This window comes from Protopterus annectens, chromosome 11.part0 (genome assembly GCF_019279795.1).
Source record: "Protopterus annectens isolate FY-2018-M chromosome 11.part0, PAN1.0, whole genome shotgun sequence".
Taxonomy (NCBI): Eukaryota; Metazoa; Chordata; order Ceratodontiformes; family Protopteridae; genus Protopterus; species Protopterus annectens.
In genome coordinates this window covers 558,032,481-558,060,436 of record NC_056745.1, presented here as the reverse complement: position 1 = coordinate 558,060,436, position 27,956 = coordinate 558,032,481, and the positions used below count along the sequence as shown (strand labels likewise).

The window sequence follows — 27,956 nt, the reverse complement described above, 5'->3', positions numbered from 1 at the left end:
CACATCTCCTTTTTTATGAAGCAAAAATAAATGCCTTTTGGAGTAGAAGTTTGCAATGCAGTTTATTCCTGTCTACAAATTTTACACTTTTTCTGATAATATGCTTGCATTTTTCCATCATTTTTGTATCTCTTCTTTCTTAAATGTGTTTCTGAGTGGTAGTCTGCATTCCTATTGGAAATGGCAAGAGTTATGTACTATTTTCAAGGACCTTTGTTCCTAGTTTCAATGTCTGCAGATCGAGAAGCATAAGGTGGGATGGATCACTGACAACGTCCCAGTCAGCTTGGGTTCAGTTGGCAACCCTGGCAATGTAAGAGTGAGGCGAGGAGAAAGAGGAGTGGAAGTGGCATAGTCTGCTTCCCTCTGCTGAGGGGTGGGGAAGGTTGGGTGTGGACTTAGGTATACATTCGGTAAGTGTGATTTCCAAGGTGGAGACCATGAAAACCACCTCCCATGATTTCAGGTGAGGATTCACAGATGGAGATCTCCTTTGCAAAAGTTAGGGAAACATCCCTCAAGGTCAGCTTACTGAATGCCTCCTCCCTCATGCTAAACACAGTGTCTATGGGGACATCAGAAAAAAAACCCAGAAAACATGAACAGCTTCTAATGGCTACATTAATGATGGCCCCTTCTGCTTGAGCCTCATCACAGTGAGTCAAATTACCATTTTCTGTGAGAGGCCTGATAACTGGCAGGCAACAGGGGCAAAGTGCAAAAAGAAAATAAATGAATGCCATGGTAAAAATATGGTGAGAAAAATAGGTCCTCATCACTAAGCTGGAACAGCTGGGGTTGAACTTTAGTGTTAGTAGTGGACATATAGGGAGAAGGAAATATAAGGTAGTCAAAGAACATCTAAAAGATGGCATAAGAAGGGACATATTTTCTTAGAGAAGAAAAAGGAAGGGAGAACACAATAATGGTCAACAGGGTAGGCTGAGACCCAGCCAGCCAAGCTGCCTCAACAGGAAATCCACCCCAGAGTCATGCAGCACTGCAACTCCACATGTCACATGAGGATGAACCCTTGTGCCACATCTTCTTGAGAAGCACCATCAAAAGCCACTAAAAAAGCTCTCCAAGTCACCTTCTACAGGATGTCCATCATTGTTCTGCAGGGAGGCTGGCCAGGGACTGACAGGGATCAGCAGTCAGCAGGGAGACAGAAGCAAGGCACTGTGGCCACTGCTGGACCACATCCTGCTCTCCCGCTGAAGCTGCAGAATAAAAGAACATAAATTGTGTTATATAGGATAGGCAATGTCTGATGCACAGCATTTCCAGTCAATGCACTGCACTGCACTGCATAACCTGGGTGTAGCATTGCATATATGCATTTTAGTCTATGTTGTTTTTATGCCTGCCTATATTTGTGGACCAGATGCTACCTCTTTGTCATATTTACTGTGCCCACCTCAGCCAAGCATGGGGCTCCCTGCAACTATTTTTTTTCAAAGACTCATCACACAGCACCTCTTCTGCTGCTGGTTCCAGTCTGCCTGACACTCCAAAGATCATCCCCCCATGCTGCAGCTGTCTGCATAGAATCATGTTGTGAAGCATACCACTGACTACAAATATTATGCTGCTGGTCTGCACAGCATACTGCAGAGCATCACCAGAGATATCTAGACAACAGAAGTGTGCCTTCAGTACAGCAGACAAAATCTCAACAATGATGTGATTTGTGCCTGTGTGGTGTTACATAACATCTCAGCCATGGTGTGAGGGTTGCATATTTTTGTCAATAGCCACCATTCCAGTGCATTTCCAGCACCACCTGAAGCACACAGTAGTGGACAGCTTTATATGTGGATTGCAGTCTACACATGTGCTGGTTTGTTTGTGCAGCCTGGTTGAGGGTACACTTACCAGATGGATGTCCATGTGGGAAATCATGCCACAAAAAACAGTATAGATTACACATATGCCACATTTGGGAATTGTGGGAACTGCCTGTTTGGCACACAGACACACCGAATTCAAGCCACAGAAAAAAGGTAAACAGAGAGTTAGTAAGACTTGGAGAAGAGGACTGATGAAAATGCATGAATTCTGAAAGTTGACCTGCATTAGCCACATAGGACCAGCTTATGAATACTGTCTGTGCAGAGCTTTACTTTGGCATCCTATACATGCTGTATCCTAATTTTATTTCTCGTTTTCCCTCTGTTCACTCTCCTGTTTTTTCTTTTTTAAATTATTTGTGTACTACACTACAGAAATTAAATAAAGTACTTTTTTGCAGTATTATTCTTGAAGTCTGTGCCACCCTGAAAAAGACTGCACAAGAATTGGCTTGCATATTTTCAGAATTCTGAACTGTTTACCTGCTTTGAACTGCTTCAGTGCATTTTATTATACCACAGCTTTCTGCTCCTGCTTTCTGCATGCTTTATACTTCATTGCAAGACCTATGCCTAGCATTTCTTGGTCTATGAACCTTAGCCATTGTCCAGACTTTTGAAATCTGGAATCCAAATGGTATTCAGCTATATGGCAGCTAACTCCTTCAGACCGGTCTGAAGAAGTTCAATTTATGTGAATAGATGAAATCACTAACTATAAATAGTTTCTAATTTTCCATTTTCCATTTGCCATGTTTAGACAAGTCAGCACCCAAAGCCCCTATCCAGCAAGGACACAGGTGGAATCCCAATGGTGTATTTTCTGTTTCCCATCCAGTTATCTAGGTTGCACTTAAAAAGGGATAATGAGGTAATCTGGTTGACATGGACAAGGAGTCTATTCCACAGACACAAATCTGTCCTGCCAACAAGTCCTATTGATGTCATAGACCAGGTTGAGGTCGCGCTGAGGGTTACTTGAGTGGAGCTTGACTTGTGGATATGCAGCAGTCCCATCAAGGTGGGATCTGAGATTGCTTTATATGCCAGACAGAGGTCACCTCTGAAGAGTCTATATGAAACCGAGTAGAGGGACGGGGCTTTTAGGCTATATGTTTAGGGTAGATGTTTGAGGCCTTTGATCCTCCTGGTGAAGAACCTCTGTGGTCTCTCTAGCTGTTGCATGTGCTTTGCGAGGTACATGCCAAATGGGGTGTTGTACTCAATTACTGGACTTATAAGGGAAGAATACGGGGTAGTTATGACCTCCTTTGTCCCTGGATGAGATATCCTTACTTATGAGGTGGGCCATGTGGCAACATTTCCGTACAACAAAGGTTAGGTTGTTATCAACCTGAGTGCCCAAATCCCTCATGGCTGATTGCATGCTTAGAACGCTGTTATTAATGTGATAATATGTAGGGACATCATTCTCCCCAAAGGGGATGATGATGCATTTTTTGGCATTCAGCTTGAGGCTATGTTTCTGGTACTAGTCATTTGTTTAGGTGAGAACCTCTTGGAGGACATCCACATCACTTAGGGAATTGATGACTGCGTCCAGCTTGCAGTCAACTGCAAACTTGGTCAGCGATAGCCTACTGGTTTTGGCCTTGCACCTCAGAGAAGTATATCCCAAATAACAGAGGCCTTGGGGCGATCCCTGGGGTATACCTCTTGTTGTGGGTCTACTGCTTGAGGTGGCTTCCTCTATTTTTATTAGGTAGGTTCTATCAGTGAGCCAGTTTGCTACTCATCTGGTAACAAGTCGATCAGGTTTAACAGACATGACTTCCCCTTGAGAAAGCCAAACTGTGTGGTGTCAAGTGTTTGGAGGTTGCCAATGTCTCTGTTAATAAGGTCCATGATAATCCGTTCCATGGCCTTGCAGATCAGGCTAGTTAGGCTGATGGGTCTATAATTTCCTGGATCGGTGGATGCTGTACTTTTGTGTAATGTGATGGCAGTGGCTGTCCTCCACTCAGCTGAGACAAAGCTGGTACTCAGGCTTTGGTTGAATAGGGTGCCTAAGGGTGCTACAAGTTCATGCTTGAGTTCATGTCGGATACAGTCTGGGATGTTATCGGGTCCCATGGAGGCTGTATTTTGTGCCTTTGAGAGAGCAATGATGACCTGTTCCCTAGAGATAAGGGGTTGGGGGCAGGTACTGGGGATGTCCTTATTTACCGATGGGAGGAACAGAGGGGTGAAGTTTTCATTGAATCTGTCAGCCAGTAGGTTGGCTATATCTATAGCATTTGTGTATGTGGTGTCCTTGACCACCAGTTTGGAACAGATCTGGGTGATTCCTTTGAGATTGCAGACATATGTGAAAAAGACCTTATGACTGTGTCTAGTAGATGTGATCAATTTGGAGTCAAAGTTGGCTTTAGAAATTTCACTAGTGCTCTTATTTGCTTGTTCAAGCTAATGAGAGATTGCTTCCAATTGGGCATTTGCTCCTTCTTGGTCCTGGACAGCAATTTCTTTCCTTTTGTTATATAGTTTATTTATTGCACATGTCCACCAGACAGGTTTACTCTTCCTTACGGAGGATGATTTTGTCCTGTCAGGTATTCCTGATTCCATGCATCTATATAAATGCTCATATAGTACTTTGGTGTAGATATGGACATTGGTGCCAGTTCCTACAAAGTGGGAGGGGGCTGTGAAGTTGTTTATACCATCCCTCAAGAGGTTGTAATCAGCTTTGGAGAAGTTTTTTGTTTGACCGTAACTAGAGAGGGTTCAGGGGAGATGGTGACTTTGAAAGTGACCGATTTATGGTCAGATCTTACCAGGGAGGATGATACTGTAGGGGTGGTGCAGTGGTTATTCATGTTGGTTAATAGCAAGTCCAAGATATTATCACCTCTTGTGGGGGAATTGACTAGCTATTTTAAGGCATTTACATTGATAAAATCAAGAAATCTCTGGGCATTTATATTCTGGCATGAGTAGTTTTTCCATTTTATGGTTGGGTAGTTAAAGTCACCAAGGATCAGGGTAAAGGTTTGAATCTTCATAGATTTGAAGAGGTCCAGATAGGTAGAGTGGATATCTTGAGTCAAATTTCCTGTGGCTAACTATGATTTGAATAGGGGTCTTGTCAACGGTTAACTGCACCTGGAGTGTCTCCTGTGCATCATACTGTTGGATCAGCCTGGAGGTGGGTGTGTCTTTAATATATATTGAAACTCCACCTTCTTTGGCTTTGCTGCCCACAGTTTGGGGTCTGAATGTATGATAGGATGAGTAAACAGGTAAGGCTGGGGTGCTCTCTGAAGCTTTGAACCAGATTTCTGTGAATGCACAAATGTCAGCATCTTCCAGGGTTAAGAATGCCTGTAATGAGTGCAGTTTCATGTTTAGACTCCTAGCATTTATCAGCATGACCTTTAATTTGCATTTTGTTCAAATTTTTATGTTGGTAGTATCAACCTCATAACTTTTCCTAAACAGGCACTATGGGGGAGGCAAGAAGCCTGAAGCCCAAGTGAGACAGATGCAGGCAATCTCTAGCAAAGCATCGTGGTCTGTCAATCATATCTTCCCAGGCTGTCAGGTACTGGATTCCCCTGGAATGACGCCAGAAACTAAGCCAATTGTTAAAGTCAATCATTTTCTGCTTGTAGTGAGGCATCATTCTGGGTGATGGTAGAATGCTGCTTATATTGAAAGAATAGTTATCATCATTACTACTTCTTCAAGAATGATCTGAGCACCATATGCATTGTGGATACAAAGCATTCTTAATGGTACAAGCACATTTAGACATACAAAGTAGTAAGCTTTATGTAGAACTTTTATCATTACATATATTTTTTGCCTATCTGACTTTACCTGCACATTTGGATATTATAGGTATCCCTTAGTAAAACGTCATTTTACAAAGAACAAAATAAAAGGCCTTAATGAATGCAAATAGTACAGACTGCTAATTGTTCATACAGTTTCATATTTTGTACTGATTTTCTTTTTACTAGATCTGCATGTATATTTATTGTTTTCGCACATAAGTTATGAGTTTAATTTTAATCTGCAAAATCATTTCTGTGCATCTCCAAGACCAGTAAGTAGACAATTTGTGATCTCTATTTGTGAGTTCTGTTCTACAATTCTTACAAGTGCAGCTACATTGAAAAGCACTGTCACTGACTTGTAGGACTGACTCAGTTAACGGATCATGCACTGAGCATATTGCATGGACAAGTTCACTAATGTTATACAACGTTTGGAAGAGAAAAATACAAACCTTCAGCTCTCTGTGTATTACATCATCTCTGACAATGGTTTAGTTTACAATATTGTATACAAAGGAATGACTCCAATTGTATTAAGAATTTGCATTGTGCTTAGCCAAGACATTAAGGAAATGTATTTTGATTTCAGTTTTTTTAGTCTACAGAAACATACATTAAAATATTAGTATGTTTAAATCTGAAACATTTTTTCCACTGTAATTTGTCTTACCTAAGGTTTTCACTGGCTCAGAATAGGCAGAATCAGTAAACTGACCTTTGCTGTTGGTTGCTCTAAATTTAAATCTGCAAAACAAAGAAATAAGAATGAAGAGAACTTTGGCGTGTTGTATCTTGGCACAATTCTCCCATAACTAAAGGAGTGCTACTACTGGCAACATTGATTGCTCTTGCTTAAATGAAAAGCATATATCCACAGTGATCCCTGGTCTTCTTTTGTTCTTATTGTTTTCTTTTAATGCTGCATAAAGGAAGGTTTGAAAAACTCTTGCAATAAAACTGATCAAAAATGATGTCTGTAGTTAGCGGGGATCCCAATACAGTAGTACCTTTTGTAAGAAAAGGATAAAATTGCCCTCAGTAAATGCCGGTGAAAAGGAAACCATGCAGCTACTGACAGTAGTACATTTCTGAAATAACTATACTTATTTGATTGGTTGTTTACCTATTTCCTTATAACCATGTTTGTTTTAGTTTACACTGGTCGACATGTGACTTGCATGCTTAAATCAGTTTATTAACTAGCATTCTGCAGAATGTCAGCAGATGGAAGGAAAGCAGCCAAAACAACCTTCATTGACAATGGTGATCTCTCAATTCTATACTGTTGTGGGATCCCAGAGGAAGAATATATAAGTTTGGGACAGATGCCACACCATCTGGAGGGTATAGGGGGCCTGCCCCCCAGGAAAATAAATTCCTTCCACGAGCACTTGGTTGTCTCAGCATTTTTTTCTGTCTGCCAGCATTAGGTGGATTTTCTGTTGATGGCTCGACATGCTTTTCATAAATCTTTGTTGCTGAATCATTCATTATTTCACTAATTCATTCTTTCATTCACTCACTCATTCTGTCTGATAAAACAAATAAAATAAACAGAGAGCACATTTTAAGACCACTGTACAGATATGCAGGGCCATATGAAATTGTAACACAATCCACAGCATACATCTCAGCTGATATTTTTGCAGAATATCCAGATTTTTGCCTTATACTTTGTGTACCACTCATAAAATTTGTGATTTTCTGGCAAATTACTGTAGATTGAAGTAATTAAATAATGACATACATTTTAATTTCAGGATTCATACTCCTAAGAAAATGTATGCTAATCTAAAATATTTCATATTATTAGCTTTCTACGGTTATGAGAGCAATCTTTAAAATCTCTCCCTGATTTGGGGACCTTGTCCTCCCATTATTTTTGGCTTTATCTAGATTTCTTTTGCTCAGAGGTTGAGAAGTATGTCACAGGGTAATGTGTATAGTAATAATGGAGATATTACATAGCTGTGCAACAATGCAATTATGATGAATGATGATTAATGAAAGACATGCTCTGCATTTGCAGGCATAATCCAGGAATCTATTTCAGGAAAGTTATATCATATATACCAAGAAAATATAAACAGGTGAATAAAAGCTAGATGGAATAGTAGTAAACCTGAGCATAATAGTATAATAATAATAATAATAATACATAACGTTAATAACATATAAAATGAATGAAGTTAAAACAAAGGCTATATAGCTTGTAAAATATGTATCCACACAGCAATACCCATTTTTATGGGGATGTGGTAAAAATAAAGTAATTAATAGTATGGGTTAAAAGGATGATGTAATGTTAAATAAAGATATGTGAGAAGAGACTAAACAAAAGAAAATACAAAAACTGGGAAACTGGAAAACCTCTTGCTTATGGATATAGATAGCAAGATGCGAGCAGTAAAAAAGATTTTAGTCCCTTTAGTTTTATACACAGGTCAGGTATATTTTTATCAACCAGAGGAAAAGTTGGGAATAGTAATTGATAAAGAGTTGAAGGATATTATCTGGGAGGGGTCAGAGCAGGAGTCAAGTGTTATAAACTGATCCTTCCAATAGAAAAAGGAGGTGTAAGATTACCTGATTTAAAGTGTATTTTAGAGCTGCCCTGTAAAGGCTCATTTATGTAACACAAGCAGGAAGCTACAGTTCAAAGTGGAAAGGGTTGATGATGAAGTGGGGGGGGATTCAAGAAATAAGGAAAGTGGGATTTTGGAAGCAGATCCTTAAGAAGAATAACAACAATCATACAGAATATTATATTCATAAAGTAGCAGAAAGTGTACTAAGAACTTACCCAACATGGGAAAGGAGAAAGGAGATTCTGCCTTAATGACTGCAATTAGCAGTACAGAAAATATTCAAGAGGAGGCTGAAATGTACTGGAAGAAGCTAGCAGAATAACCAGTGTATTTAGAACAAATAACTAAAGAGGGAAAGGTAACAGAATGGGAAGAAGCCAAAAAAGACATTTGGACTGCAGGCTAGAGATTGCCTTTCTTTAAAGGATTGATATCAGAGCATAGTCAAGGGAAAGTAATAGGGAAATCTTAAGTGAAAGACCTGCACTGGTTGAATTTTCGATTAGGTCTGGAAAAGTGGCTGCTGTTGAAGGGGGTTGTTTGAGAACGGCTGTAAGAATCAGTCAGGGAGATCAGAAAGGATTTAGAAGAGTGATTAGATAGGCAATTCACAAAGAAACACTGGGAGGACATATGTATGGCTCCCAAGTGTGCAGCAAAGTCTAGAAGATTTGGAATTTTTGCCTGGAAGTGTTTGCATAGCTACTTTTATGTCACAAGCAGACACCAAAGAAGTTTTCCTTGGGTAGATGGCAAATGTTGGATGTGTAACGGGGAGGAAAGGGGTACCTGGCCGCATGTGTTTTCAGAGTTTAATGAGTTGTTCAACTTTAAGAATTTCTTAGAGAGTACTCTTTCAGGAATACTGTGCGGGTGGATGGGTGTAGCTAAGGAAATTATTTTTAGCTGGGATACAGAATATGAGTTGCCTAGACATAGTAAGGCCTTACGTTTGATTCTGGTGGCTGCCAGGAAGGCAATTGCTAGAAAATAGTTGTAAGAGTTTAAATCAACTGTGCTTGAAATGGTGAATCTTGTAGCAGGGATGGGAGAATGGGAGACGGGTAGAGGTAAGTTACATAGAAGGAAATGGAGGTTGTTGGAGTGGCACATGCAGAAGAATGTTTTGAAGGAGGAATGGGGTTAGGAGGAAGGCAGGAATTTAACAATTTATGCAATGCTGGTTTGATGATATTGTATAGAGCAATGTATGTGATGTATAATATTTGTAAATATGAACTTGTTAATATGGTTTGATTACTTTTATATAAATGTAAATTTGCCTATGTGAAGACTGGTAGAGATGGGTGAAGGCTGCCAGCCTAGCCAGATAGAATTGTGCAGATAATTCTATCATTTGTAAATATGAATGTTGAACTTAAAACAATGTGGCAACATTGTCATCTGCTGTAAAGAAAGCTAAGTCAAGCATTTCTTGTTGGTCCTTTGAAATTAAAATTATTTCATCACAGCCTTTGATGTTTTACAAGTCGGCTCCAGTCCGGCTAGATGAAGGCTTCCTGCCTATTGTTTTAAGGCTAAAGTTAATGACCAGAATTACATGTGGAGTGTCCTTTATTGCTCTAAGCATAAAAGATTGTAAATACAGTTTCTGTCAGCCTGGGAACAACAGGAAGGTGTAAAAGATGATATAATGTTTTATCAGAACTGCAGTTTCAATTTAAACAGTGAGAACAAGAAATTATTAAGCATTTTTGACTTGACTATCCAACTCACAGCACTCTGCCTTGCTCTATAAGTAAGTTATTTTAGAAGTGTGTTTTCTTTTAGGAATAACTAGAAATTAGAAAGATTAGACTAAGTGTTTTTCTGTGATGTCAGAACTGTACTACTGATTTATTTTAAGTATTTCTGTGTGATCTCTGAAATTTTGACTACCACTGTATAGTAGAAAGTATTGTCTTGTGGTTTTAATTATTTATTAGTAAATATTTTAAAACCTTTTAACTGTGGCGGGTTTTGTGTAGAGATATTTTAAGCTTTAGATATTTAGATTACTTGTATGCCTTTGGTAAAATTGTACAAAGCCACTCCTATAGCTTTAGCCCTGGGCTATACTACCAATTGGATAATAATATTGTACAGTAATAATTAGACTCCCTTTTAAGGGCCTTTGGGTAGCTGATAATATTAGCTGGGTGGTGGCAGTGATTACTACTGTATAGTCTGGGTAAAAGGGGCACAGCTGGAGAACCTGTGCCAGCCTTTCCCAGGAGTGTCTGTGTGGTTGTATAAACTTATCTCAAAGTATGTGTGCCAGCTACTCGAGCAGGGACATGAAACACTGGTTGGACAGAGAGGGTGCTGGAGATTTTAGCTTGCCCAGCTAGGCTGAGATTTGGACCCTATAGCTGTGCCAGTGGGGAGTCTTATTGGGGACCTGGGGAACAAGGGAGTGACCAGCTTTGGACTGACTGTGATCTCTGTGTGCTCTTAAGGGAAATTGCACTTTACTGTGTGTATTTGTTATCCTTTCCTCATATAGGAGACGCCCTCTCTGGTGTTAGTGGTGAAGATTGAGGCTCCTTGATTGCTGGGCCAGGGCACGGGCGTCACAGCCTATGTCACAAGTGATAATTCAATAAAGGTGTTTAAAAAAAATAAGAAGAATAAGAATGATAGAAATGTTTAATAATGTAGGACCACTGGACACACATCCCTTTTCACAAGTGACCTAGGAGCAATGTCTGGCTATGTGACTTGCTCAAGTTCACCCAGTAGGCAGAATGAGGACTGAGGGAATCAAACCCTGTACCACATGAACTACAGCACACATCTTAACTGTCTACACCAACTGTCAGTATAAATGTCCTTTTTAGACATATTAATGAATTTGTGCATATTAGCTATAGATTGAGCATAACTGGCAGAAATAGTGAAACCTAGGTCTGCACTAGGTACTAGAGGGTAGGAGTACTACATTGTTCACTTGCCAGGATTAGGGTAATGCCACCATTAATGAATGAACACATGCACCTTTCATCTATAGTGTGAATTGTGCAGAGACATGCCGTTGCAAGTAGCAATGGGACAGACCATTTGTTTGCAAACCACAGGGAACACAGTTGTTATAACGCTTACAACTGATGTATTCCAGTGGTGTCATATAACATTACTAGTACCTCATATTTGTTATCAAGATGAATCCTAAACTAGTTTTTAACATATATGATGCAATACATATGCATAAATAACCATGTCCAGGACACTGAACAAGAAAACACCAACTGTGTGGAGATTTTGTCCTGTTCTATGACTGTGATAACACAGATGTCATAATACCACACATGTTGCCATCTGACACCCCCCCACATAGATGTTGGCTATGTATATAACAATAAGCATAGCTATTATTTTATTAATGTGTAAACCATGTGTGAACACAGAAATGTTATGGGGTATAGGCATGACGGATCCTGTATGCAGCCATTATATCTCTATATAATTATTCCTCCACCCTATACTGTGTATTTAAAAGAATTAACATGCCCCAAGATAGCCTTGTGGATGATACAGGTTACCTAATGGCCACATTTGTACAGAAGGTGCAGAATGCCACATGACACTACACTCACAACATAACTAAGTGGGTGTTTGCATGTTACTCTTCCAATGTCTTATTCAATCAAATTGGACACTGCAATGCAAATTTAACAAGCTGAACCACATCTTTGCTGCCTGACATATTGTATGTTTCAGACATTCCAGTGCAAGCAGTGTTTGCACCATCAGCACTATGAAGATAAATGCTAGTCATGGACTACATATAGTAATTGAAAATGCCACTAGCAAGACAGCCGAGACAATAGCTGCAGAAACATCTACAGCAGGGATATATAACATCTTCATTCAGCATGTTTGCCCAAGGTAAGTATAGATGTTAATCTTGCAAGCAAGTCTTTGATGTGCATTAAGCAACACAGAAGACTACAGCCGAGTGGCATACTGCCACATGCTATGTGCAAGAGATCATAATAGCCTTTCATCATGTCTGATGCAATGGACCAGGGGATGTATGCAAAACTGACCACAAGCAAGAAAAATGTACAGTAATAATTTCCACCACTATTTGCCCTCCTTCCATGATGAGAAGCACTGTTCTATAAAATATATACTCCTACTGCCTATCTTACTGCTCTAGACCCCTACGAATGACCACAAGCATGGAGTGTCACCATCTGTGCTGCAGAAGATTCCACATATCCTGCATGATGATGTGCAGGAGTAATCTCCCCAGCTCTGTCTGTTAGCATTTATGGAGATAGTGTACCAAAAGTAGTTGATCACCTGCAGAAAGGTGTGGGGATGACTAGGGTGCCATCACATATCAACACATGTGATACTAGTGTATGGGTATCACACTGCACCGAACAAAACAGAAGAGTGTTTTTTGTAATTTGATAATGGCTGACTGCTGCAGCACAGGCCCTCGAATGAATTCTGAGAGTACATACTCTTTCTGCCATGAGTATCTTCTTCTTCTTCTTTTGGCTTTTCCCAGTTAGGGGTCACCACAGTGGATCACCTGTCCGCTCATGATTGGCAGTGGAGTTTTACGGTGTCAAGTTGCCAGCTTGGCACCCAACCTTCCACAGAAGGCACACACATGCACACACTCACACCTAGGGCCAATTTAGAGTGTCCAATCCACCTACAGCATGTCTTTGGGATGTGGGAGGAAACCGGAGCACCCGGAGGAAACCCACGTGACCACAGGGAGGACATGCAGACTCCGCACAGAAGGCACCCCAGCCGAGGATCAAACTGGAGAACCTCTTGCTGTGAGGTGGCAATGCTAACCACTGCACCACCGTGGTTGCCCTTTCTTTCTGCCATGAGCATGATGTATGTATATGTCAATAGGCATGGGTGCTATTCCATCAATGTGCAGGTCCTACCACTCAGACCATGTATGTACCTCAAGAAGGACACTGTTTCAAGATGGCAAATTCCCTCAAGATTCATGCATGTTTAGCTACAGAATCACCTGCAGCAAGAGTTGCAGTAGCAGGAGACAGTAGTCTGAGTGGCACGTGCCTGTAATTATGAAGCTACAAATGCGAAAGTACTCTGTAGCAATAGTACACACCAGGAATTTCCAACATCAGTGGCTTCCAAGGGAGTGGAACTGACAGAACTGGATCCTTGTTTGCCATCATTAGTTTGGACTCTAACCTGTCTTCTCAACTGTTGACCATCCCCAACAACCAATTTCATTTCCAAATAAGACAGCATGCCTAGTGTCATGTACATGGCCAGTATTTGGCACCTGTGATATCACAGAATGACATTGTATGTGCTGCCATCATCTTGTTCTCGCCCTGGCACAAAGGCAGCATTTACAAAAGCAGTATCAGCCATGATTCTGCCATGATATAGCTCGCAATGATATCACTAACCCTGAAATCCACTAGTGGTAGAGCTTACCTCACTGCTAGCTGTTGCTATCTCTCCACGTGAAAGCAGGCATGAACAGGCATGGCTGTTGTCATGGATGTCCTTTAATAGAAACACTGACACTCAAACGGAACAGGTCATAATAGTAAAATAGGCATGCCTTTTGTCTGTAATAGTGTTGACTTGTGGTAACTGTACAACACTATCTTTACATGCTGAGAGTCTGTTGTTCCATGATGTGAAATCTGTGCCCCAGATGATATTTTTATTGTTTAATATATCAGGATGGCAGAGTGAATAAATGGATACTAGGTGCTTGTGATGAGCTTCATCAACATTTATTTCAGATGGCAGGTTGCCAGAGGACACAGGCCACATGACACAACATGCTGAACTCTGACACAGCCTAAAGGCACCAGACTTCTTAGAATTATAAACAAACATTACATCCCACCTTTTTCAAAAAGTTAAAAGCCCTCATTTTACTTTTCAAATAGTATCCCTTTACATAAATAATAGTTTTAATAGTAAGATACTTCTGTACTTTTTATTCAGCATTTCTGGCATTGATTTAACAGAAAACACATCGCTATACTGTAAATATGTTTCAGTTCAAGGGCATTTCAATATTTCAGTACCATTTTTATTTTTTCCATGTACAAAAACAAATACTTTAATAGCATAATAGCAGCATATTTGTCAAAATGCAGTTCAGTAAATGTGTTTTAATCCTGTTAACTGTCCAATTAGTTTGCTGGCTTTCTTAGTAATCTTCCGTACTTGGAGCACAAATGACTCTGCAGTCAGCATTTTGGTTAACACTGTATTAGGAGATGTTGCAGGAGTTCAAAGGTTAGTAATAGGCTACCTGCTCTTTCAGGACATTTTAAGCCTAGCCAGTTACCTCATGTGAGAATCAAACCCTGCACCTTGTGTCTGTAAAGTAAACACCTTAACCATTAGGCCAATCTCCCACCCCCCCTACATTTACGTTCCCATCTGAATGCTACTCAGGATGCTCAGGACTCATCTCAACAGTCTATTTCCTGCTGCTTCTGGCAATGTCCTGATATACCATTCTGGATATATCTTTCTGGACTGTTCCTTGACTACATCTGTGCTATATATATTACAAACACAATCCCTGTATTCAGCCATATCCATGAGATATGTTCATTTTGAACAAATGTCTCTGATTTGTTCACAGCAACTTTTCATCCTGAGAACAAACAGCAGGGGTTAGTGTTACTAACAGTTTCAAAACCACTCTATCCTGCTGACATTCTGAGTATCTTTGTTGCACTTTCACTCTGTCTCCTTCAAATAAAAAAATAGACTTTGATTTACACCGAATATTTGTCTAGACAAATTCTCTTCCAGTTTCTCTCTAGTACAATCGTGACAGTACTCCTCTGTTTTCAGTCTACAACCTTAAACTTACATCTTGCAAGGAAGTATTATTTTTTTCCAACAAAGTTTGATGTATGACAGTATGACAGGCATTATTATGCTTTGACCTTCCTTTATGAGGTATTTTACAGTTTGAATTGTCCATTCAACTTGAAAATTGAGATGTGGATTCTTTGGAATACAGGTCATGCTGGAACTTAAATTGCTCTGAAAAGTCTGTTAAAGACACTGGGGGCCATTTTCTTGTATTACCATATCAAGTATTCCATGCCTTGAAAATGGAGCTTTATTAATGTTAATCTCACCATTACCTTTACTGCCAGTTAATATCACAACCCCAGAAAACTTAAACATTAAGCTACACATTTCAAATACACATATTCACAAAACCAAAACAAGTCTGTTCCATCTTTTCTCCATGGTCTTCATTGGCCTGTATAAGGAATCATTTCTTCTCTTGGATTATTGATATGCTATGTACTGCAGAATGAACAGACCCATATTTCACACTAAAGTTGTAATGATGCTTCTGTACAGCATAACACATCACAAGTTCTTTCTTTACACTCAACAAATCCAGTGCATGACTTCTATTTTTGACAGGTTCTTTCCTTAGATGCTTAGGCACTAATGCTTTACCTACTTTAAAAAAACATATCTTGTATATGGTTTATTTCTTCTAAAATGAAAGGGATGGTTGGACTTCTTTATCTGCAGCAGGCATCTCTTGTGACCAGCCTTTCTTTGCCATATCACTGTCATCTCTGGATCATTCTGAGTACATTGCTGAAACTCCTTAAGCATATATTTTGTTGTAGGGAACTGTACAATTATCCAGTATACCTCCAGTTCATCTCCAAGAAAAATACTCTTATTGCATATTAGTTATTAACAACTCAGCTTATCTAACAGATACAATTCTTTTCTTGGTTTATACTTTACAGCTAAGTCATACTTCTACAGTTTCAGCAACACTCTTCATAGTCATGTTGTTCTTGCTAAATACATCATGTATTGTTTATGGCCTGTTTTCAGCAACACAGTTTTCTTATAAATGTAAATGGTCATAACTATAAACTATGGCAAATGACTTTCTGTATTTGAATATGTATTTGTTGGCATTTATTAAAGGGTGTGAGCCTATAAGTGACTGGTTTAGTTTCTTGAAGAACCACTTCATCAGTGCCATTCTGAATGCCTTCTATTTACAATGTGACTGAATTGTTCCTATAAGAACACTCCTCTAATGTGGCAATTTATTTACTAAGTATATACAGCATCTAAAATCTACTTTTGTTTTGTACTATGTATATTATGTTCAAGCTATTTTATTAACAGAAGAATCATATCCAACAAGTTCAGAATAAACTTCAAAAGACGCTGCATCATTAATTTTTTGTTTTCGTCTTCTAGTAGAGGCTTTTTTCCCTATACCTTTTTCTTTCTCGTAGTGTGGTTGTAAGTCTTCATACTTTTGGGCATAACCAGTAAATCTGTGTCTCAAAACATAAACTTTTATTCAGCTTCAGGCTACTTTGTCTTACACTTTACTGTAGTACCTTTCCATTCCATGCCCTTCTTTGGGGAGACTCCATAGTAATATGTCATCAGTTATATTAACAAGACCATCAAACTACTTGATATATCTGTGCAACAACTTTTTTAAAACACTTGATGTGCTGATGAAATACCAGACTGCAGTCTTAGATGTTAGTACCTTCCAAAATGAATATTAAATGTACATGGCTTAAACTTTTCTACACTAATCCTTTTTTGTCACAATCCCTGGTTTGTATCCAAATATATGGATAAAGGAGCAAGTTATATTAAATAGAAAAATCAAATATGTGATTATTTTGTACTTTATTGCCTTTTTATATTTTAAATACTGTGGTTTATTTTCTTTACCTTGTGTTTTACTTGCATTCTGCTTTAACTGCATATTAAAACTTCAAAAGAGACCACAGCTCTGTCTCTTCTGAGTCAGGCAGACATTTTTCCCCACCCTCCCACCCAGTTACAGTTGTCTTTCTCTTGTTAAATACCACTGTCTTTCTAGTTGCCTGCCTCATGTTAATTTGACCATATATCTCATTTCATCTCTGCTTTCACTGGCCTATGGGAGTAAGCACAAAATTATCATTTTTGAAATCACTCCCCTTCAACTATTTAAATTTATTGGCCATCCTACTGTATTCCATAGTACCAGAATACAAAAGTGACCACCCCTTTCAATCAATCTTGCTGTTTTAAAAATAGTAACTCCCCACTAAACCTTAGCTTTTTAAACAGGTAAAACTTAAGTTACCTACTTTCACATCTAACTTCTCTAGTGCACACTGCAGTGTGCATTTTTTTCATCTTACCTTTAAGCATCCCTGTAACTGCGGTGGTGGTGCTGCGGTAGTGTTGTCACCTCACAGCAAGACGTTGTGCCGTTCGATTCTCAGCTAGAGCATCTTCTGTGTGGAGACATGCGTGAATGGGTGTACCTTCAGTGAAGGTTGTGCGTCAGGGCTGGCAAACTTGGCACATAAAAAATCTACTGCCAATCATTTGCGGACCGGAGTTCCGCTGTGGCGACCCCTAACCGGGAAAAGCCGAAAGACAAACAAACAACCTTTAAGCATCCCTGTGACTAGCACTTGCTCTAATACCTGCTAGAAAGCACTAGGAAGCCTTAATCTGATACAAGCACTCAACTCTCCTTGTTAATAAGGAGAAATTAATTGGAGGCACTAAACAGCCTATAATTGCAAAGTACCTTGCTAAGGTAAGGGAAAACAGCTCCTGTACTTTACAAAAAAAAAACAAAAAAAAAACAAAAAAAAAAAGCACCAAACCAGGCAAGGGTCAGCTTCTGGTGATTTCTCCTGTCCACCTGGTGAATCTGGGCATACTGGGGCAATGCACAATTGACTCATGTACACAGACAACCCTCTCCTCCTACCACCCAACACTACAACCTGTGAGAGATGCACTTACATAGCCAAACTGCAAGCAAAGCTCTCTCCACCGAAGATTGTGCTAGTTAGTCAAAAGGAGAAGGTTAACACCCACACTACACCTCAAGCAACACATAGACCTTCTAAACCCACACCACCAACACCCACATATAGCAACACTAAATCCACATATGCGGAGGCCCTTAACTGCAACCTGCCCAAGCAACAAGGACCTCTGAAGCTGAAAAGCAAAAAAACACCAATCACAACCAAAGTGTCACTTAGCTCACAACACCAGTGTGCCACCCAACAACAGCTCATAAGGCAAGACAACGTACCTAACACATTAGTCATAGGTGACTCTATAGTCCGGCACACTGATGTCCCACTCACCAGGTTGAACAAAGAGAAAATTACAGTCAGCTGCCTGTCGGGTGCCAGGATCCGCCACATAACGCATGCACTCAAGTCACTCCACAACAAGTACAAATATGACTCTGTCATTGTCCATGTTGGAGTGAATGACTTGAGACGTACCTCCCTGGACTACATGAAAAGAGACATGGAAGAGCTCTCGGATTATGTGGCCCAGGCAGGTATGACCCTAGCCCTGAGTATCATCCTGCCTTCACCCAGAATGATACCACAATATAAGGACAAAATGACTGACTTCAACAATTGGCTAAGCTTCTGGTGTCATTCAAAGGGGATCCAGTATCTGTCTGCCTGGGATGACATGATCGACAAACCACAATACTGGGATTCAGGTTACTGGCTAAGGCTCTTGCCACCCATATAGTGCCTTTTTTAGGCAAAGTTCAAAGGACAAAACCACCACCGTAACAGGTACAAGCATGCAAAATCTGAAGGTAATGCTACCCAATGCTATAAGTCTAAACCTCAAAATGCACTTCTCGAGGCACTCCTAAAATGGAGAATATTGATATCTGTGCAGTAACTGAGACCTGGTTCAAGGCTCTAGAGAGCACCCCTGCAATACCAGGCTACAACTCTTACCACACTTTTCGGCCACCAAGCCAGGACCGAAACACTAAAGGTGGAGGAGTGTCCATATTCACCAAGGATATTCACACCACCAGGCTATTTGCCCAACACAATATGTCTGAAATTCTCCAGGTGCAACTAACACTAGGTAACACTGCAATCCAAATTGTAGCTTGCTACAGATCCCCTACCATGCACCAAGATTATCACTACACCTTTCTAAACATACTGGAAAATATTAAGATAGAACCAAACACCCTAATACTGGGTGATTTTAACTACCCTGCCATTAACTGGGAAAACTACTCGTCTACCAACACCTTTGCCTAACGGTTCTTGGAATTCATAAATTCCAATGCCCTGGATCAACTAATCCATAGTCCCACCAGGGGCTCCAATATCCTAGACCTGGTCATTACCAGCATGGGAAATTGATTCTCCACACCTATGGTCACCCCCTCGTTAGTCAGGTCTAACCGTAAGCTAATCACCCTTAACATTCACATCCTACCCCCACCCCCCAGTAAGAAAACCACCATAAAAAACTTCTCCAAAGCCAACTTCATGCTACTCAAGTCAGAAGTGACAAACTTCATGACACCCATGCAGACGGGAATTGAAAGTTCAACTGCTGAATCCTACACTAAGGCACTGTATGAGCACATCCACTCATGCATGAATCGTGCCATCCCAAACAGAACCAAGATGCTCTCCTCCAAAAAAAGGAAGCCAATCTGGTGGTCCCCTGCCATAAACAAACTTTACAACAAAAGGAAGAAACTGTTGCAGAAAAGAGGAAAATCCCAGGATGCAAAAAACTCTCTTACAAGCCTCAGTAAGAAACTGAGATCCCTCATAAAATCCTCCAAAGCTAGTTGCAAAAACAAAATTGTCAAAGATTCCAAAGACAACCACAAGGCATTCTATAACTATGTCAAGAATCTAAATGGCAATGCTCAGATCTGCTCTGAGCTAAAACATAATGGCATTAAATATACTGATCCCAAGGATATTGCCAATATATTGGCAGATCGATTCAGTGCCAACATCACCCCTCTCTCACCCCCTTAATGGCCCATCTCAATACCAGAAGATTGCCAAATTCTAGTAATAATGGCCACACAGGTAAAAAACTCACTCTCCAAAGCTAAGAATACAGCAACCATGGGACCAGATGACATCCTGGCTATGTACTACATGAACTACAATATGAACTGTCACCTCACCTAAGTGTCATGTTTAATCATAGCCTCACCTCAGGTTTTGTGCCCACTGAGTGGCACAGAGCTACAGTTATCCCACTCCACAAGGGGGGATCCACCTTGGATCCCGGAAACTACTGTCCCTTCAGTCTGACAAGCCTTATCTACAAGGCCATGGAGTGTATTATCATGGAACTTATAAACAAAGACATTGGCAACCTTCAAACACTGGACCCCACCCAGTTTGGGTTCATGAAGGGCCGATCTTGTCTCCTGAACTTGATTTACTTCTTCAAATCAGTCTCCAGAGCCATAGACAAGGGTGAGGTGGTCCACACAGCCTATCTAGACATCACCAAGGTCTTTGACACCACCCCCCTCTCTGGAATCATAGATACACTTACTAAGCTGGGCATTAATCCCTACATCACCCAATGGGTTGCCAACTGGCTTACTGACAGAACCCACACTGTAAAAGTAGCCAACACCAAATCCAGCTCCAGAAAAGTGACAAGTGGAGTACCTCAGGGTTCAGTCCTGGGACCGCTCTTGTTTGGCATCTACTTCTCTGACGTACAGGCCAACACTAAGGGACTCTGGCTAACAAAGTTCGCAGATGACTGCAAACTGGGAGCCATTATTGAATCCCCAAATGATGTGGATACTCTACAAAAGGGCCTTACAGAAACAGATGCTTGGTGCCACAGCCATGGGCTCAAGCACAATGTCAAGAAATGTATAGTTATCCCCTTTGGGAAAAAACATGTACCCATGAATTACCACATAGGTGGCAGTACACTAAACACCGAAAGTGTGATAAGAGACTTAGGGACACTGGTGGACAGTGGTCTCACCTTTGATAACCACATTGCCACAACAGTCAGGAAATCCTTCTATGTGGCACACCTCATCACTGTACTCATCCCTCATTAGACCCATTATAGAATACAACATCCCATTTGGTATGTACCTCTCAAGACATCTGCAACAACTGGAAAGGCCACAGAAATACCTCACTAAAAGAATCACAGGCCTAAAGCAGATGCCCTACGCTGACCACCTTAAAAAACTCCAGCTATACTTTGTCACATATCATCTATTCAGCGGCAATCTCTGCTTAACATACAAGGCCATGTCAAACCCAGAGCTGTTGGACATGCTACACTTAAAGAAATCCCAATCCCTCAGAGCCACACACTCTAGGGATCTTAACCTTGTCATCACAATAAACAAAACATGCTGGAGGGATAGGTTCCTGACCCAGAGACTCCCCAGACTCTGGAATAGACTGCCCATACATGTCAAGTAGAGTGCCTCTTTGGCCCTCTTCAGAAGGAACCTTGACGATTGGATGGGTGAAAGGAAATTCGCCCCGGGGATCACGTCAGTCGCCATGCAAGACAGGGGTCCAGGGAAGTAAATAGTGTGGGAAGAAATAGCCAGGGAATTGTTATGGCTAGGCTTGTATAGGCCCTAGTGCTGATAGCCTAGTACCAACCTATGAAACTATTACATTTTGTGAACAATAACTAGAAAAAATAAAATAGAAATTAGGAAGATCACTTAAAGAACTGGGGTGGGGGACTACACACTAAGGAAAAGGAAATGAAACAAAATGAAAACTCAAAAGGAAAGGTTGAATTAGTGAAGTTGCAAATGCTTGTAGAATTCAGTCTTCAATAAACCTATTATTTTCAATAGTAAGCAACAAGAAAAATCAACTTATTCAAAAGTGCATCCTTTACTTCTAAAAGAGAATTTATACAGCACAAACTGGAGAAAAAAAGAAAGTGCCAGTCCCTCTCAACAAAAATCAGAAAGGGACTTCATCTCCCAGTTCACAAGTAAAAATATAATAATATTTTGGTTGTGTGGCATCCTTGTAATTTAGTTTGCATTTCAGATACTGTTTAGGTATATTGTGCAGCTAACCCACTGACCACACTTCTATATATAATATAACCTGAGTATCCAATCCCAAGCTTACAGGTGACCTTTTTTTCAGACCACCAGTTGTAAACTTGTGGACATGGCCACCAAACATGAGCAATATCTGCATCATCACAGTGCCCTATCATACGGGGACTGGCGTGAGTAATGAATTCCATTAACATTTTGCACTGAATTGATTGCTCTCTTGAGATAAATGCACCATTTATATTTAAACAGAACATACCAGTTTTCCCTGAGGGCTGAAGGTAACAGTAGTCACCATTTTTTATGAGCCACAAGATAGACGATATTCTTTAAATAATTTAAATATATCTTCTTAAGTATTTTATGCTTCTTCAGGATCCTTCCCAAAGGTTTTTCTACCTACACCCAATTAACTATTCATTCCTGGGGAATGGGAACCAGGCCTTTCTGGGTAAGGTTAAAGTCTCACAGGTAATTTGTTTCTGCCAAGAAATTTCAGCTGGCCCTCCATTCCCCACTGAGAGTTAAGTGGAAAGGGTGTATCTACTCTTTCCTTATTGGAGCACCCCTCCCCTTTGGCAGCTCCTCCAAATTAAGTGATCGCTGTCTGCTGAGGGGAAGCATACCTCTGCATGCCAAATTCTCCTCAGCTGAATAGTGCAAATGCACTACTGACAGCACAAGGTCACAGAGCTTGAACTCCACTAGGTGAAAACCTGGGGCTCCTGCTAGATGTAACCCCCAGGTAAGCAATGACCACCTCTCTCCCACCAGGAGTGTGGAGCTGACAGCAGCCACTCAATCCCATCTTCCTTGTCCAGCTTCTACAGGGACTAGAGCCACTGATCAAACCTGGCCTGAACTCTGATCACCTGTGCAAAGTTAAAACTGGTTATTTTCTTAACTATTTTTAATCTATAAGTGATTTATTTCCATATTTTATTATTCTGTATACATGATTTAATGACATTTATTTATTTATTGTTATTTTTTACCAACCCGCGGTGGTGGTGCTGCGGTAGCGTTGTCGCCTCACAGTAAGAAGATGCTGTCCGGTTCGATTCTCAGCTAGCGTGTCTTCTGTGTGGAGACATGCGTGAATGGGTGTATCTTCGTTGAAGGTTGTGCATCAGGCCTAGCAAGCCGGTACGTAAAAATCAACTGCCAATCATTAGTGGACCGGAGTTCCGCTGTGGCGACCCCTAACCAGGAAAAGCCGAAAGACACAAACAAACAATTTATTTATTTATTTTATTTATTTATTTATTTTATTTTACATTTGTTGACCGGGCTAGTCTATCTGGATATATGTCCATTTTCAGTAGAGGCCCGGGGAGAAAAGCTCCACAAAAAGATGGGTTTATATAATCAAGAGTTGTTATACATTCAAATCAGAAATACTATATAAAAGGAAGGTGTTACAAAAAAATCTGGTTCATAAGCATTACCAAGAAAAATACTTTGCAATACTTGAAATAAAAATGCAAGAAAATTTATTTATTTATTTATTTTTTGGGTGAAAAGAGGTTGAGGGAATAGAAAGTTTAGTCAGGGTTTGTACAGGGCAGAGATGTTGGGAATTATGCACAGTCTTTAGCTGCCTCTTGAAGGTACAAACAAAAATACTAAAAGAACCTAGAAAAGGTTTGAGGGGGTGAAAAAAAGGTAGAGGGAATAAAACATAAACCTAATAAAAGTGTAGAACAAAGCCTCTACTCCTGCTGCATGTCCAAATGTTATGTTTTACCAGGAAAGCCCAACTGGGACCACAGGGTACCCATTTTCAGAGAAGGCCTGTGAAGAAAAGCTTACGGTTACATCACAAAAGCATTCTAGTGATATTATACATTATAAAATTATTACAAAAGACATACTACTCTCAAAGTCATATCGACATGATACATTCAACATTATACAGTAATAAAACATTTTGTTTACAAATATATAGCAGCAAGAAACAGTTTCTATATGAATGGTGAGTCTGAAATAATGGAGATTATTAGGAGATATTAAAAAGGATACCTGTCTATCCATACATAAAGAAAACTTGGGATGTGCAGTAGAGTAAAAGTACGTATCAGAAATGTGCTAAAACTACTGAAGTGTTATTACACATGTAGGACAGGTCAGAAAGTAGTTCAGGGTCAAAACGATTCAGATAATGTGGGGAAAATTGTTATAAGATAGACAGTTAAGAACAACAGAATAACCAGGGAAAAGAGAAGAGCATATGAGGAAGGGAAAGGAGAAAGTACAGTTGGGCAGTTCAGCCTGGGGTGGAGCAGAAGCAGAGGCAGGAGTTAAAAAGGAAGTAATTTAGAGCATGTTCAAAGTTTAGAGTTTGTTCTGATGGTTAAAGGTAGGGAATTCCAAATTTTGGACATGCAGCAGGAGTAGAGGCTTTGTGCTACACTTTTATTAGGTTTATGTATAGAGAGGAGTTGTTTTTCTTCAGACCAAAGAGATCTGTTTGGGTGGTAGATATGGAGAAGGGATTTTAGGGCAGGATAGGCTGAGGCTGATGGCTTATATACAACTATATGTACTAAAAGTAGTTGTACATCGATCGGGTGATTAGGAGATTCAAACCACTTTAGAGTTTTAAGTGGTAAGCAGTTATGTGTGAAATGGGGAAATTTTTTGTGACTTTTGGAACTTTATTGTAGCATATTTCAGTTTTCACCTTGAGGGAGGTTTATATGTTAGTTAGAACTGGGTCTCAATAAAGCAGAGAGAGAGAGTAGGAGAAGAGAGCCAGCGGGACTGGCTCTAGTAGCTGTATTTAACAAGTGTTTTGGTTTAAAGTATTCCTAGTTTTTGGTGTGTGTTAGTGTTCTTTTCTTTAACATTATTTTAAATGTGAAGATTGAACTTGAGTTTGTCATCTATTATCACGTCTAGTAATGTTGTATGGAAGGCAATTTTAATTTGTTTTTATTTAGGAAGAGATTTTAAATTGGGTATTATTTTGACTGTGTTTTTGAGTGAATAGGAGTAGTTTAATTTTATTTGGGTTTGATGCAAGATTCAATGGAGAAGAATACTTTTTATGCTATTTGTTATAAGATGTGACAGATTATTAGATGCACGTATGAGTGCATAATTGTCAGCATATTGAATTAATGAGACTTGACAAGAGGCAGTGTGCAGGTTATCAATGAAAATATTAAAAATGAGGGGGCTGAGAATGGAACCTTGTGAGATGCCTGTAAGATCTGGTAGATATGGAAAGAGAGAGAGACAGATTGATAGAGAGCAAGAGAGTGACTGAAAGAGCCTTGTCATTTTACACACTCTTGTCTATTAGATAGGTAGCTATTGAACCAATTGATAATGGGGGAGATAGTCCAAGGGTTGACAGTCTTAGTAGGAGTTTTACTGTGAGACACTATATCAAAGGCTTTGGAAAGGTCATGGAATAAGAAGACTAGATTGCCTGAGTCCCTTGCTTTATTTTCAGTGTCTGTGAAGGATAGAAGTACAGCTGTTGTATTGTGTGTTGGTCAGAAATTAAATCATAGGTAATTTCTTTTTGATAATTGATAAGGAATTTTACTTTTTTGCCTCTATACAAGTTATGGATTACAATGTGTATTGAAAGGGGATTTTATAATAGCTCATGACCATAAAGATTTAGTTCATATTTAATACACAGAAATCCTTGGAGACACTACATTTCAATATTAATAGACTTTTACTTTATCTACTATGTTTGTCTGTTACCAGGAATAAATCAGTATTTATTTATTTTCAGTGTCTGTGAAGGATAGAAGTACAGCTGTTGTATTGTGTGTTGGTCAGAAATTAAATCATAGGTAATTTCTTTTTGATAATTGATAAGGAATTTTACTTTTTTGCCTCTATACAAGTTGTGGATTACAATGTATATTGAAAGGGGATTTTATAATAGCTCAAGACCATAAAGATTTAGTTCATATTTAATACACAGAAAGCCTTGGAGACACTACATTTCAATACTAATAAACTTTTACTTTATCTACTATGTTTGTCTGTTACCAGGAATAAATCAGTATTGGTCCTTATGAAGAATTGTACCCATCAATTACGTTACTATTTATTGTCTTCATAATTACTAAATCATATTAACTATTGATATTGGGAGGTAATGATCCACTCCCCCTCCTGAATTGTCCTTCTTTATTAAGTAAAGTTGTATCATACTACATGGGATATAATGAGTGGGAATCAGCATAAAATGTATTAGCTTTGTCAATATTAGCATCAATAAGCCAGCCAAACTGATATATATATCTAAGAAAAGCCCATTTGGGTCTGGAACATTGGTCTTCTTTAAAGTCTTTAATGATTTAAAAATATTTTGTTCAGTAAATGGAGAATAAGCTATTCAATATCTAGCTGTTGAGTTTTCTATACCACAATTTTAGTATAGCTTCAGCAATTTTGCATTGTGGATTATATATAGTAATAAAGTACTCTCATATAAAATGATTTATTCTCTCTCCTGGTTGCACCATTCTACATAATCATTTTGTACCTGCCAAATTATTTTACTAGTACTATGGGAATACATTTGGTTATTAAGAGGTTTACTTCCTTAATCTGCTAAAACAAATCTGAACCTATTTTCATTATTGGTGTATGAAAAACATAGCTATTCTTCTAATTTCTCCATTTATAAAATCATCTCTTTCCATACTAGAACATACTTCTCAGACAATATTTGTGAATGCAGATGTGTAATTTCTAATTACTTATCTACTTCATCTATCAATAGAGGTATGTCTTTCTTCTTTGGGGACTGAATTCTACTCAGTAAATCAGAGAAATATACTTTAAGTGCTTCCCAGGTATATATGAAAGAAACTGGCTGAATAATATTATTTTCCTGAAATTTTAGCTGTGCTTTTTAATGTGCTGAACAGAGATGCCTCCTTCCCCTAAGAAGTCAAAATGAGAGTCTTATTCACAGTGAATAACCTTGATTAAATTTGACCTTCATGATTTGAGACCAGTGATCAGAAAAATGTCAAAACTGTAAGTCAGTACAAATCCACTGATGTTAAGCAAAAGTCATCTTTGCTATAAATACCTGTACGGTGGGATAAATACATGCTTGTCTTTTCATCTAGATTTCCAAATCTCTGAAAGTCTACTAGGGAATGTATCCTTATAAAACTATTAAGGGTCCATGGGATGCCAGGTAGTGCATACATATATTACTTAGGAATTTGTCCTTTACTATACATATATTACTTAGGAATTTATTCTTTTCTATATACAGAAAGCTCTTATAATTCTTTATTACATCTTCCAAAAATATCCTCAAAAATGGAGCATGTGTTGACCCAAGTATTATTTATACTTATACTTAGTAAATAGTACCTTGCCTGGTAGACCTTTATAGATCAATTTTATTTGTGCTTCTAAAGTGTTTTTAATATGAGTCAATACTCAAAAATTTTGCAAACTTCATGCATTTAAAATTGCATATGGAATCCATTTTTTTACATTTTCCAATTCAACACTGATAGATGAAACCACGTGAGCTTCTTTTGTATACCATATTAGTTTTCTTCTCTTTTTGATATACACACACACGGACACCCACACATGCGCACAATGTATCTACTTCTTCATATGACAGAAACTATTACTGTTGACCCCATAAAGATCTGGTAGTTATAGTTACAACTTTACTTCTTAAATTCCTATTTGGAGTAAAAATGTACTGTCTAAAAATGTGGAGGGGAAAACAAGATGGGGAGACAGATAAGATGGCCAACAGAGAATGATAAAACAACCTTACATTTTTGCATCAGAAGTTGCCTGATTG

General features: G+C 39.2%; 1 protein-coding gene across 1 annotated transcript in view; it reads right to left on the bottom strand.

The window, feature by feature from the left end:
* PTPRQ (protein tyrosine phosphatase receptor type Q) overlaps nucleotides 1-27,956 on the bottom strand; it is a 4,272,575-nt gene that overhangs the window by 1,160,835 nt on the left and 3,083,784 nt on the right. Inside the window, exon 28 of the mRNA XM_044087226.1 lies at nucleotides 6,327-6,400. Coding sequence (XP_043943161.1) covers nucleotides 6,327-6,400 — 74 coding nt within the window. The remainder of the gene's footprint in view (nucleotides 1-6,326; nucleotides 6,401-27,956) is intronic.